Below are 12,392 nucleotides of genomic sequence, written 5' to 3' on the forward strand. Positions count from 1 at the left end.
TCCTGCTCCTGGAGGACTTTCTGCACGTGTACGTCCCCTCACACGACCCGACCCGGAACACACCAACCACTCAACGGCCCTCGTCCTTTGCTGGGCACTGCCTTCACTTCACGCTTCCTTCCCCCCAGTGAGCCTTTCAGTGGGTGTCCAGGAAAGGTTTCTAGCAGTGCTTGGTTTGTTACTGGGTTAGTGACACAGAAGAGAAAAGAAGCCTTTGCAGGAGCGCTGGGCCTGCCGCAGGCACTCCTACCATGTCGCTCTGTGACTGCGTGGCCCCGTATGCGGCCATCCCGTTGGACGGTGCGGCTGGCTGCGGCGTGTCGGGCTGGATGTAGCCTCTTCTGTCGATTAGGCTGCCAGAGAAAACCAAACCATACGTTGGAAGAGGGAACAAAAAGCCAAAGGCATCATCAACCCTATTTTCATTCCCATTTGGGACTCCCTGCCTCTGTGTGGCCCCAGTGCCGGCCCCTGGGGGTACACCCCGACTTACCTTCACGTCCAGTCAGGGACCAAATTCTGTCACCTCGGCCTTTAAAAAATGCCCGTAGCATCTGTTCCTTCCCTGTCACCTGCTGCAGGCTCCCCTGGTCTCCCACCCTGTCCCCCTAAGCTTCACCTAACGCCCAGTCCTCGTAAGGTCTCCCCGCCTGCTTGCCCTGCTCTGGGGTCGCTCCACCACCCACCAACACTCCTACCACTTGTCCCCACTTCCCACCCCAGCCTCAGTCCGTGCCTTCTTAGGACAAGCACCGGGTTCCCGGGTCCACTCCTTCCTCAAGTGCGTGACACCACAGCCCCAGCCCCTCCCGCTCGCGCCGGTGTCGGCGGTCACCGCATTTTGCTCCGGCTCTGGGTTTTCTTCCCCAGTCACTCTCCCTTCCACTCCACTGTCTGAAGCCCCCAACCCTTGCTCTTGCCCCGTCTCTGGATTCTCCGGGCCCTGCACGGGACCCCTGTAGTGGCGCACACCCCTTTCTGCCTGGTGTCGCCGGGGTTTTATCCGCAGCACCCCCCTATCTAGCAGCCTGCCAACCCCAGACAGCAGCCTTCATCTTCCCCCAAAAGCACCTGCCCCGGCCCCACGCCCACCCCCACCCCGGACCGGGCCCCTCCGCTGTCCCTCAGCGCCCCCTGTTGGTCACGTCCTGTCGGGATCCCCCGCTGGCCAATTTGCGTCGTGGCCCGTAAGCGTCACCAGGGCAAGAACCAGGTGTTAATCCTGGAGCCCCACAACGGACGCCCACTAGGAGCTGCGCAGAAGCTTGGTGGCTGAATGAGTAGAAGTGGGTCCCTGTCTCCCGCTGGCAAGTGCCCAGAGAACAGTAAAACCATCTCTTCTGTGCCCCCGGGGCGCCGTGGCCCGGACGGAAGACGCGGGGAGCTTTACGCAGCCATCAAAAGGGCTGCCTTTTTTCCTTCCCAAGCGAAGGCTCAGTGTTCCTCGAGTCTAAGGGCAGGACTGCAAAGGGCAAGGGGGAGGCTGGGCTGAGGAGTGGGCGCTCCTGGTGGGGCCCCCGCCGCGTGGGGCTCGGCCGCCGGCCCCGCAGCCTCTACAAGATGCTGCAGATGCGTCCGGGTGCCTGCGCGTGCCCTCCTCCTCCCGAGGGTGGCTGGCCGGTCCCGAGACTGCCCCCCTCCTTGTCAGGTTGGCCCTTAGGAGACATGAGTTTTTCCAACGAGCACCTGCAGGTCTCCAGACCGCACAGTCACAAGGCCTGGAAAAATACTTGTGAAACTCTCTCAGCTTCCAGTTTCAGTTGGCTCCCAAGAGGTTTAGAAAAACCAAGAGGCGACAAGAACTTCCATCTTCCAAAGGGGGGGGGGCGCGGGTGCTGGAGCCCCGTGCAGCTCAGAGCGAGTGTGTGACCCCCTGCAAGGGCACAGAAGATCAAGTGGAAAGAGCAAAGAAGGGTGGACAGACGGTCATCCGCAGCCCATGGTGGACAGGAGCCTTGCGGGTCCTCTGGGACGGGCCCGTGTGCGGTGGCGGTGAACCGCGACTTTCCATAAGCTGTGCTGAAATCCGAAATCCTAACCCGGCTACAGGTGAAGGGGAGGGGAGTCTGCCTTTCAGTGAACTCTGGGGTCCCTACTCACGGAAATGACACCGAGCTCCAGGACACGGAAGTGCCCCGAGTCCTTTGTTTTATTTTGTTTTTCGGTCACAGAGAAATTAAGGGACTTGCAGGGGATTTCATTCAGGAGCAGGAAAAAAAAAAAAAAAAGAACGAGGTCATCAAAAGAGTCTGAAAGCACAGAAGGGAGGACAAAAAAAACTTCTTCTCAGCGTTCATCCTCTGTGTTCAGCCTGTTTCATGGACCAACCACACACCCAACACTAACATTCTGCCTCAAGTCTCCTTTCAGTCCTCACAGTGGCCTGGGAACCCCTCTAATCTGGACGCCCTCCCCTCCCCTCACTTCTTGCTTTGCCCTCTGTGGTCCCCTCACTCCTACACGCAAGCTCTTTCAGGTCTTCCTCTAATAGGCCATGCTCTCCTCTCACCCCAGGGCTATGGCACATGCTGCTCCTGTGTGTCCTCCCCCATATTCCTTCCCCCAAATCGTACTCATCCTTACAACAGACGACAACTTTGGCCCCTTCCTCTGGGAAGCCCTCCTGGGTGTCCCATGGAACCTGCACCCTGCCCTCTGTCACAGCTGCTCTTTGACTGTGTAGACTATGTTCTATTCAACCTGTCAGTGACAGGATGACCTTTAGCACCAGCCCACAGGGCCTGACTGATCACACCTTGGGACTTTCTGTCTTTCCAATTTTCCATTCCCTCTGCTAGACTCGTAGGAGGAACCCCTCTCCCAAACCTGGCCATTCCCACCCTGCAGCCATGCACAGTCCTGGGAACCCGTTCAGGGAACCAAATGTGGGTCTTTGCCCTCATGGTTCCTAGTTCTCAGAGGGAAACATGAAGACATCTTACGAGTACATCATTACACCGTTTCGGAACACCTTAGGGGAAACTCAGGTACATGAGGCTAGGCATGCTTGTGGTTCGTAGTCCCCATTGCAGAGGCTTGGATGGGATGCGCATGGAAGGTACTGGCCCTCTTAGGGGCATTGGGGTGGGTGAGGTAGGGCAGAGAGAGAAGGGGCAGAGAAGGCGACAGGAAGGAGAAGCAAAGACAAGCGCTGTCCCCCTGCCATTTCTGTCCAGGGCCAGTTCCCGAAGCCGGTGGGCACAGTGGGAGAGGCCAGGGTCCATTTTCCCTGCACAAACCCAGGAGCAGGTCGTGTGGTTCCGAGGGGAGGGCCGTCCTCAAGAAGCGCCCCATCCAGAGGGACTTGGGTTCTGGACAGAACACAGCCCAGCTCAGCCACAGTAGGGAATTTTATCCAGTCGTGGAAGCAGTAGGTTTGGTTGTGATGAGATTTGATATATAAACGATACAAAGCAGCGCCAAAGGCAAATCGAAGAATGGGGAACAAGAAAAGAGATTTGTTCCAAATGGGAGACTTCTATATTCCTTTCCTGGGTTCAGAAGTGCTTTCAGATTTGGGGAAGGAGGCCTGTTCCGGTGTCCTTTGTCTCTTATGTTCCTCCGAGGCCCCTCGCCTGGGCCTCACGGCCTGGCCCCATGATCCACAAATACAAGCCAGTAGGAAGCAAAGCCAATTGTAAAGAAACGAGCATTTCCTGAGGGGTCTTCTGGCCAAAAGAGCCCCAACAGGGTTCCTGGGTGGGCTTGGAGGTCTCTTGGGGAAAGTCTCGCACCTTCCTGGGCACGTCTGATGCCCCAGCCCAAGGCCACCTTCCATCCAGAGTCCTTGGCTGTCCCCGCCTGCAGCCCCTCCTCGGAAGAGGCCCCCGAGGCACAGGCCAGGGAGCTCCTGAGGGGCCTCAGTTTGGGGGGAGAGCAGCACAGTAGGCTCCCAACTTTCTTGGCCCAAACTAGAAAATGATCAACTGCTAATTACCCTACAGTAGCACCAGTTACATAACCCGTTAAGACGAGGCCTTGGAATATATGCTTGGGTTTGTTTCTGGGCGGAGGGCAACACTCTTACTGTCCTAATGATATTTCAGTGAGCCTGATGATAAAATCAAGTTTGCCTTCCACGAGCACACATTGGCCATGACTGGCCGTGGAGGTCCAAGCACAGAGTGGGGCCGCCTCGGAGACCACCCCAGGGCTCTCACACAGTGCATTTATGCATTTAGAGGCCAAAAGGGAGGAAGTAGCATGTTTTGGAAACTCGTTCTAGAGACTCGGAATACGTGCTTAATAAATATATTGGATGATTATCTGATGACTCTGTTGGAAATGCTCTACCTGACAGTCGACTCACAAATAATGAGGAGCTGACTGCATTTTGTACTTGGGTAGCCTCCCGGGGGGTGGGAGGCAGCACTCACATCCCTCACTCGCCCTCGTTCTGATGCCAGAGCCTGGGTTTGGGTCCTGACCAGACGGCATTTACTAGCTCGGTGAACGTAGGCACATGTTGGAACCTCTCTGGGCCACTTTCCCCATCCACAAAATGGGATAGAATAGTGCTTACCTCTTAGGTACAGAGCGAGGTTTTAAAAGCTGATACATATAGGGACGCCTGAGCGGCTCAGTTGGTCAGGCGGCAGACTCTCGATTTCAGCTCAGGTTGTGATCTCAGGGTTGTGAGATCGAGCCCTGCGTCGGGCTCCACACTCAGTGCCCAGTCTGCTTGAGACTCTCTCTCCCTCTGCCCCTCCCCCCACTCGGGTGCACGCACCCTCTCTCTAAATAAATGAAATCTTTAAAAGCTGATACGCATAAAGCACTTAGAGCAGATCAAACACTGTTCACGAGCGTCAGCTGCTGCCATCACAGTGCTGGCGCATTACGATCACCATGGACACTCAGCTCTCAGCACACATTTCTACAGCTTTCCTAGCTGCTTCCTCCATTGCGTCCTGGACCCCCTACTAGGCTAACCACCACTCTCTCTTCATCACGGATGCTCAAGATGACTCCACAATTAATGGGAGTCGCATGCCTCAGTTTCCCCATTTTGATCCTTCAGAGATTTTCCTCATCCTTGACACAAATTCAGTGAAAGAACCAAAAAGATGGCAGGAACAGCAGCATAAGCAGAGCCAGATCTCTACCGCCCCAAGGCCACGTCTCTGTGGCACAAAGCCGACCACTGGCCTGCCGGTCACCCAGAGGGTGCGATCGAATCTAACAGCGGGTTCTGTGGCTGGGTCTCTACCTCACAAGGCCTGCGCTGCCACACCTAAGTTGTTGGCTTTTCCAAGGTCCGCTAAAGTGCGTGACGCTTTCCCAATCTCACCTCGGAGAGATGGGCCCACACAGGGCAACACAGCAATTGGTGAAGATGTTCCCGTAGCTGTAGGGATTGTAATTTTCTTTGCCTCTTTTATTTGACCAAGATCCTTTAATCTGAAAGAAAAAGGGAGGCAATCACACCAACGCCACAGCTGAGGGAAACTGGATTGAGGAAGGCCATAAAGAATGCGAAGTCATCTTTACTCATTTCTTTGCCAGGAGAAACCGAGACGCTTTCTCCACAAAAATAGGCAAATGTTTTTTTTTTCTCTCTAATGTGAACCAAACCTGGGTCACATTAGAGAGAAAGTAACATTCTTTGGGGACAATAATCTCTTGATTCTATTACATGGCTCCAGAAGGTCAACTCACATAAGCCTGTGGAGGGTTTTTCAGACCCACAGCTGGCGAACTCAACGGTAGTTAAATGAATGGTGGCCGACGGTTAACACGGCTCCCCTGCCAACTTACAGCCGGACTGAATTTGGCCTCACAGTGTTACCCAAATAATCTCACAGATGCGAATATCCACAGCTACCAAATACAAGTAACTGTTAATATTCTCCTAACTCACGGATCTCTCCAGCCTTTAAGGCGATCTGACTGAATCCGAGGTAGTTAATTGTGGTACGGACAGAGACTCCCGTCAGAAGCTAAATATTCAGAGCAGAGAGGACCAGGCTGTGAGGAACCTCGCCAACATCAGGATTTCTCTTTTAATACCTCCTCTCTGGCCTCATTAAGTACTGAAAAGGAAGAGAATCTCCTCCCTTAGCGTCTGGAATTGGGTGTCCCTTAGCCGACCTCAGAATCTGACTGACATGGTCAGAAAGTAGGACAATTCGGAGATCCCCAGCTGGGAATCACGGAGGCCGACGTATGAAGATGCTTCTATGACACATACTTGGCTCCCAGAGGCTCACATCTGGACTGGGATGTGCAGAAGGCCTTGACCCCCAAGCTCGTCTCCTTTCCCCCCTCTGCCTCTGGACAGAGACGCCCACACCCAGCACCCTGGCCCGCCAGGAACTTACGTCTTCATTCGTCGTCTGGTTGGAGCTGATCAGGTACGTGTGGAAACCCGAGAGGCCGACGATAGACCAGACCGAGAAGAAGCACACCACGGCCTCCAGCACAGTGGCCTGGAGTCAAGGAGCAGAACGGGGAAGGCAGGGGGACTCTCAGGGTGCCCGAGGAGCCGGGATGACATGAGGTATGAGGTATGGACGGGAAACACCCACAGACACTCCCTAAGGCCTTTGAACTTGTCTTGCTTTGCATCAGGACAGTCCCTAGTCAGCGCGGCGTCCTTCAGGCCTGGCAACGTGTCCCCTTCTCTTCTAACCTCACCTCGTTCATGCTCAGTGAACCATCGGTGGGCTCCCTGAGCTGTCACATCGACAGTTCCCTCTCTCCCCCAGTCTGGTGTCAACGGTAGGAGTGAATTGTCACAAAACAATTGACAGTCGGGCACAGGCCTGGACACAGGTGCCTGTAAGCCTGGGCAGGCCTTCTCGTCATGCTCTCTCTCTCCCTGATGGTCCCTTCACCCAACAGTGGCTGCCCGCCCGCCACCTATGAGTGGGCTTCTGAGCCAGAGTGGCATCGGGGAAAGGGTATTTCTAAGTAAGGGGACTTCTTTCCAGCCCCCCAGCCCATGCTGACACATGGGGCCATTTTCAGCTAGTCGACGGGTGACCAGGAAATGCGGATGCTCACCAGACATTGAGGAAGGGGGAGTCCAGAATTCCACAAGATGTGCCATAGCCAGAGGAAAGTGTGGTGTCCTTCAACCGAGGACAAAAATCAACCTAGAGTGTGGCACTTTGAAAGGACTAGAGAATTCTTCTGTCCCACGAATGTTCATGAAATTCTACTTACAAGATATAGATGTTTCGCAGGAAAAAACAAAAATATCCATCCTAGGTCTGGGAGTTGAAATACACACCATGCATCCCCCAGTGATAAGTCACAGGCTTGGAGAGAGCAAATTCCTGTGCTTGCTTTGTGCTCCCAAGGACAGAAGCCATAGAGCATGCTGTAATAGACCACCATTGATTTTTTTTTTTTTCAGGATTGGAAATAATTCATCTTTAGGCCAGAGAAATGAACACAGTATTCAGTGTGGTGTCAGAATCTGCCATGTCATTATTAACAAACACCATCGTCCGGGCACGCGGGGTGGCACACCAAACAGGAGAAGCCAACAGGCTCCTGCCTGACTGCCCTTTGGCACCAGGACGAAACATGGGCTGTGCTCTGGGAGACGGAGAGAGATGCTTTACTCTTCGAAGGTTTGAACTTCTAGAAACCGCAAGCTCTCAGAAAAACACTACTCTGGTGTTAGATGGACACGTGAAGAGGAAAAGAATGTTCTGCCAGCTAGCTAAGAGGGAAACAGCCCCGAGCACCCAGTCCTCCAGATGCCAACATACAGGGCTCCCAGCGGGCCCTGTCCGTTCCTCGCAGAGGCAGGCAGGAGGCAGACAGAGGGGAGGAGTAGCTACATCTCTCGAGAAGGGAAACTAAGGCACTACTTTGGAGAAGCAGGTAGGTACGGACACATGGGGAGGATCGGTGGGGGTAAGAGAGAGATGCAGAGAAGCAGACCCCATCCCAGGGTGGCTACCAGCCTAGGCACCCCCTTTCATTTCTCCCAGGGTTGTCCAAATGGGGCAAACGGTGATGAGGGGAGGCTTCAGGTGCACCTGGGGACACGCGGATGGTGGCCCTTGTAGCAAAGATGGTCTCATTTTCAGCTGCCTTCTCACAGCGGGGGCCTCACAGATGCCCCTCCTCCGACCATCCCTGCCCCCCTCCCGGGACAGACGGGGCAAGCAAACCCCGTGGGGTCTAAAGGCAGAGGTGAAGCAGAGCCCAGGGAAAATGATGGAGGTAAGCAGTGGGAACGCTGAGTCAAGGAAAAGTGGGTTGCATTAAGGAAGGTGACCCTGGCAATGAATTTGTGCATCTGGAAGGAAAAGAAAAGAGCTAGAAAGGTCAGAGAGGAGGGGACCCGTGACACGGAAACAAGCAATGGTCAGGGTAGAGAAGAGAAAACAGAACAAAGGCAAAGGACTGATTTGCTGAATAGTACATGAAGAGCCAAACTTGTGTCTCAGGAACATTTCGGTGTCGCCAAAAGTTTACAGTCGGGTAGAACGATGGTGGCGTCAGAACAGACACAAATGCTAATGCATGAACCATCTAAAAACAGGCGTGTCCGTGCAGGAGGATCACAGCATTTCAAGTGGCTGCTGCCCCATTTGCAGCACCACTTAACATGACCACTCGTCGGAGGAGGCATTGTTACTAGCGGACATGTAACATTCAAGGCTTACAGCTCCAAAAATAAGCTTGCAGTTTTCTGTATTAGTTATCTCATGAGCTTTAGAGACGTTTCATAAATAGCAGACTGCATGGTTAGCTCAGAGCTGGGTCAGAATGACAAGAAGACAAGGCAGGACGCCTGCCTGTGCTAGCCCCCTGTGCTAGCCCCTCCCGGCGGACGCCCCCCACCACCGCATGTCGTAAGGAGCCGTCATTGCCATTCATAACAACTTGTGGCTGGTGTTTCTGGCTACGCGGCAGGTGGTACTCCGGAGGCTTCACATGGATGAACTCACTTGATGCTCAGTGACCCAGTGAGAAGTGGGATTCCCAATTACCCAATAGGGAAACTGAGGCAGGGAGAAGTTCAGTACTTTGCTTGAGAAATAGTAGAGCTGGGAATGGACTCCTGGATGTGTGGCTGGGCCACTAGGACAGAAAAGCCGTGGGCTGGTTCCTTTCCTATTCCTGCGGAGGCCCTGATGGCTCTAGGCTGACCGCATCCCATTGGGGGAGACGGGGACACTCCTTGTCATGGATTTGTGACCCTATGGCAGCCTAAGTAGATCAGTCCCCTTCAACTTCACTTTCAGGCAGGGAGACAAATAACTGAACATATTTTCTCACCGACTCGATAGCCAGATGGTGAAAATACCTATGCCATGATAAGATCAGTATAAATTTCTCTTGGGCGCCTGGGTGGCTCAGTCGGTTAAGTGTCTGCCTTTGGCTCAGGTCGTGATCCCAGGGTCCTGGGATCGAGTCCCACATCAGACTCCCTGCTCCATGGGGAGCCTGCTTCTCCCTTTTCCTCTGCTTCTCATGAATAAATAAATAAATCTTTTAAAAAATTTCTCTTAAATGTATCAAACCTATTTACTGAGAGTTTTAAAAGGGGAAATGAGGGGAAAAAACATGCCAATTCCACTGAGAGCTAATTTAATAAGAGTTGGATGTTTACTGCCTCAGAGATGGCTCCAAATTACAGCAGTTACCACAGCCAGCCTCTGTCTCCCTCTGGCCTCCAGTAAGACAGGAGTCCCTTGTGTGGCCGGGGGCGGGGGGGGGGGGTGCGTTGGCATTCTATTTTCTGTAGCTTCTAGCCCAGGATGGTGCACATCGAGGTAATCACTAGATGACTGTGGGAATGCAAAAGCCTGGAAAATGCTGATGGGCAGACACCCTCCCACTGGGTTCCCACGCCATCCCATGAGCGCCGGCTCGGTGCCTTTCTGTGTGTGCAGCCAGCCCTGCACTGAGGACAGCAGAAGTGGGGAGGGATTCCCTCCCTGCTCAATGGGAGTAGGGGTCTGTCTGCCCATGAGAGGTAAGCAAAGCGAGAGTCCCTTGAAGACATGTGGGCAGGGTGTTGGACAGCTTGGCAAGGGCATCTCAGTATCTGGAAAATCACAGAAGGCAATAGATCATGGAACCAAAGATTTTTAATCTTCCTGGTTCCCCACTCTTTTCTCATAAAAATATGCACACACGCTTTTTGTTCCCCTTATAATTTCAGGAGTTTTGGAAACTCCCCTGATACCTCTCCACAGATACACACAGACCTCAAGTTAAGAGGTCCTGATTTATTTTAATCCCTTAATTTTACAGCTAGGAAGCTGAGGCCCAGAGGGGTCAAGCCACTTTTAGAAGCTCACACAGCAGTTCACGGCAGAACAGAACTAGAACTTGGTCTCCAGACTTCTAGGACAGAAAGAAACCTTCCCAAGGTCCCATGCAATGGCAGTGTCCCAGGACAGGCTGCCACTTACAGCAGCAAGGCCACCTGTGATCTGGAACCTGACCCATCTGTCCCACAGTCTTTGTCTTCCTTAGCACGTCACCAGCCATCTTTCCAGTTTCCGCCAATCAGACTGGCGATGGTATTTTTTGCCCAGCGCCAAATCCGGGTAATAGTTTATTTTTTAAAAGTCTGTGTTTCATGTCCGTTTCCTCATTGGCCCAAATCCTCTGGGTTCCAGAGTGGCCGGGGAATGCCGAGTCTGGGCTCTGGCTCGGGTGCTTTCCTTCCTGAGCACTGGGTGACCCAGGCTCTGGGCGGCCTATGGGGCTGAGGGGCACTTCTCTCTGCAGCCACAGCCCTCAAGAATTTTAATCCGCTTCAGGTCTCTGTCGTGGGTTCTGATGTTTAAAATGTAAGAAACAAATGTTCTTGGTCATCTTTTTTTTTTCCCCCTTAAAAATTACAGTAAACTCGGCAGCACGCCCTCCCAGGAAGAGTTTCTGTGGAAGGGCGGCCTTCAGCGAAGCTGCCCTCTCTGCTCTAGACTCAGCGTCTACGTCAGCATTGGATGCTTGTGGATATTTGGGGTCAGGAATCTGTCAGCATGTTTTCCACATCTACTGGATGACCCCATACTCCTTAGACGGAGACGGGAAAACGCAGCTCGTGCCACCGTCACCCGAGCGCCCCCTGCGTCGGTGGTGCAGGCCCTCCGCGTCCCGGTGATTCACGTGACAGATACTGTCCCTGCAATGGCTCACTGGTATGTGCACGGACTCCTAGAATACCATCTGGAAAGATCCACAAACACCGACAAGGTCAAGAGCAGTGCTCCTTTTTTAATGCTTGTGTTTCTGACCATTTGAAATCTTTTACAATGAGAGTATGTTCTTGTAGTACTTGAGTGATTTAAGAAACCCAACACCATCCTCCCCCACTCTGTGACCTCATGAGATGTAATCTGATGCTGCTTCTTCACGGGATTCCCCCAGTCAGACTGGTCAAGGGCACTGGGAAAGCATCTCCACTCCCTGTGCGGAGAGAGGGACTGGCGGTGAGGAGATCCGGCCCCTAGATCTGGCAACACCGTTGAGCAGAAATTGGGCTCACATGACCCTTCAGTGCCGACTCAGCTGTAAGGGGCCTCAGGGCGCCTGTCTTACCGATTTTCTGGGGTCCCTCTGAGGATCCACAGATATTGGGACAGAAGGGTCGGTCCTAAAAGCTGAGTTTAGCAAAGGCTTGTGCTGCCTTCATTAATTTTGCAACGGGCAGTAAGGTGTCTCTCCTTCCTGGGGGCGCTGAGCCAACTCCAAGCCTTCTACCACATTCCATTCAAACAGAACCATGTCCATTACGCCTCCGGTGCCTTTCAGACATTGCGCCTCGAAATGAATGCAAACTGGGGATAAAAAGGCTTTCTGTCAGAAGCCTCCACCCACGTAGAATCAATTACCATTTGATTTAGGAACCACTAGAAACTCTTCGTTTGGGAGCGCTGAACAATAAGTCATGATTAAAAATGACTGTAATCCTTTTAATTGGATGCTAATGCCGTTTCATTGCAACGACCGCTGATCACAGGGCTTCCCTTCTCCGGCTCCTCCTCAAATGACACCGCCCACCCTGGGGTCCTGTCCCTGTGGGGTTCCACCTCGAGGAACCTCGAAGCTGGGGAGCCCAGGGCGTGGCCATGTGGCTCCCCAGGCACCGTGTGACGGGCCCCATTTCCTGTGAGGTTGGAGCATTGTCACCACAGGCTCCTGACTTCTTGCTCCTTCTGTATTTCACGCAAGGAACTACAGAGGATCCTGAAGGTATTTCTAGTCTCAGAGGGTGGTTCCCGGGGTGCGGGGGTGTCATTGTTTAGGTTCTGCTCCTCAGTAGACTGCAAATAGGACTTATTTCCCCCCAAACCAGTGCTGGCAGTCTCCCTTTTCTGCTGTGCCCTCTTTCTCCTGGACACCCAGGGCTGAACCCTCAGAGTTGGCTCTGACCCCACACCCAGCCCCCTCCCAGCAATACTGATCTGACT

At 53.4% G+C, this 12,392-nt stretch overlaps 1 protein-coding gene across 2 annotated transcripts in view; it reads right to left on the reverse strand.

Annotated features, from left to right (window-relative positions):
• ZDHHC14 (zDHHC palmitoyltransferase 14) overlaps positions 1 to 12,392 on the reverse strand; it is a 264,670-nt gene that overhangs the window by 17,236 nt on the left and 235,042 nt on the right. For both annotated transcript variants that reach the window (XM_080806722.1, XM_080806721.1), the window contains exons 6-8: positions 6,321 to 6,428; positions 5,291 to 5,400; positions 251 to 353 (exon numbers count right to left, since the gene is read on the reverse strand). In XM_080806722.1, the coding sequence (XP_080662848.1) occupies positions 251 to 353; positions 5,291 to 5,400; positions 6,321 to 6,428 (321 nt within the window). The remainder of the gene's footprint in view (positions 1 to 250; positions 354 to 5,290; positions 5,401 to 6,320; positions 6,429 to 12,392) is intronic.

The sequence above is a fragment of the Martes martes genome (genome assembly GCF_963455335.1).
Source record: "Martes martes genome assembly, chromosome: 6".
Lineage (NCBI taxonomy): Eukaryota > Metazoa > Chordata > Mammalia > Carnivora > Mustelidae > Martes > Martes martes.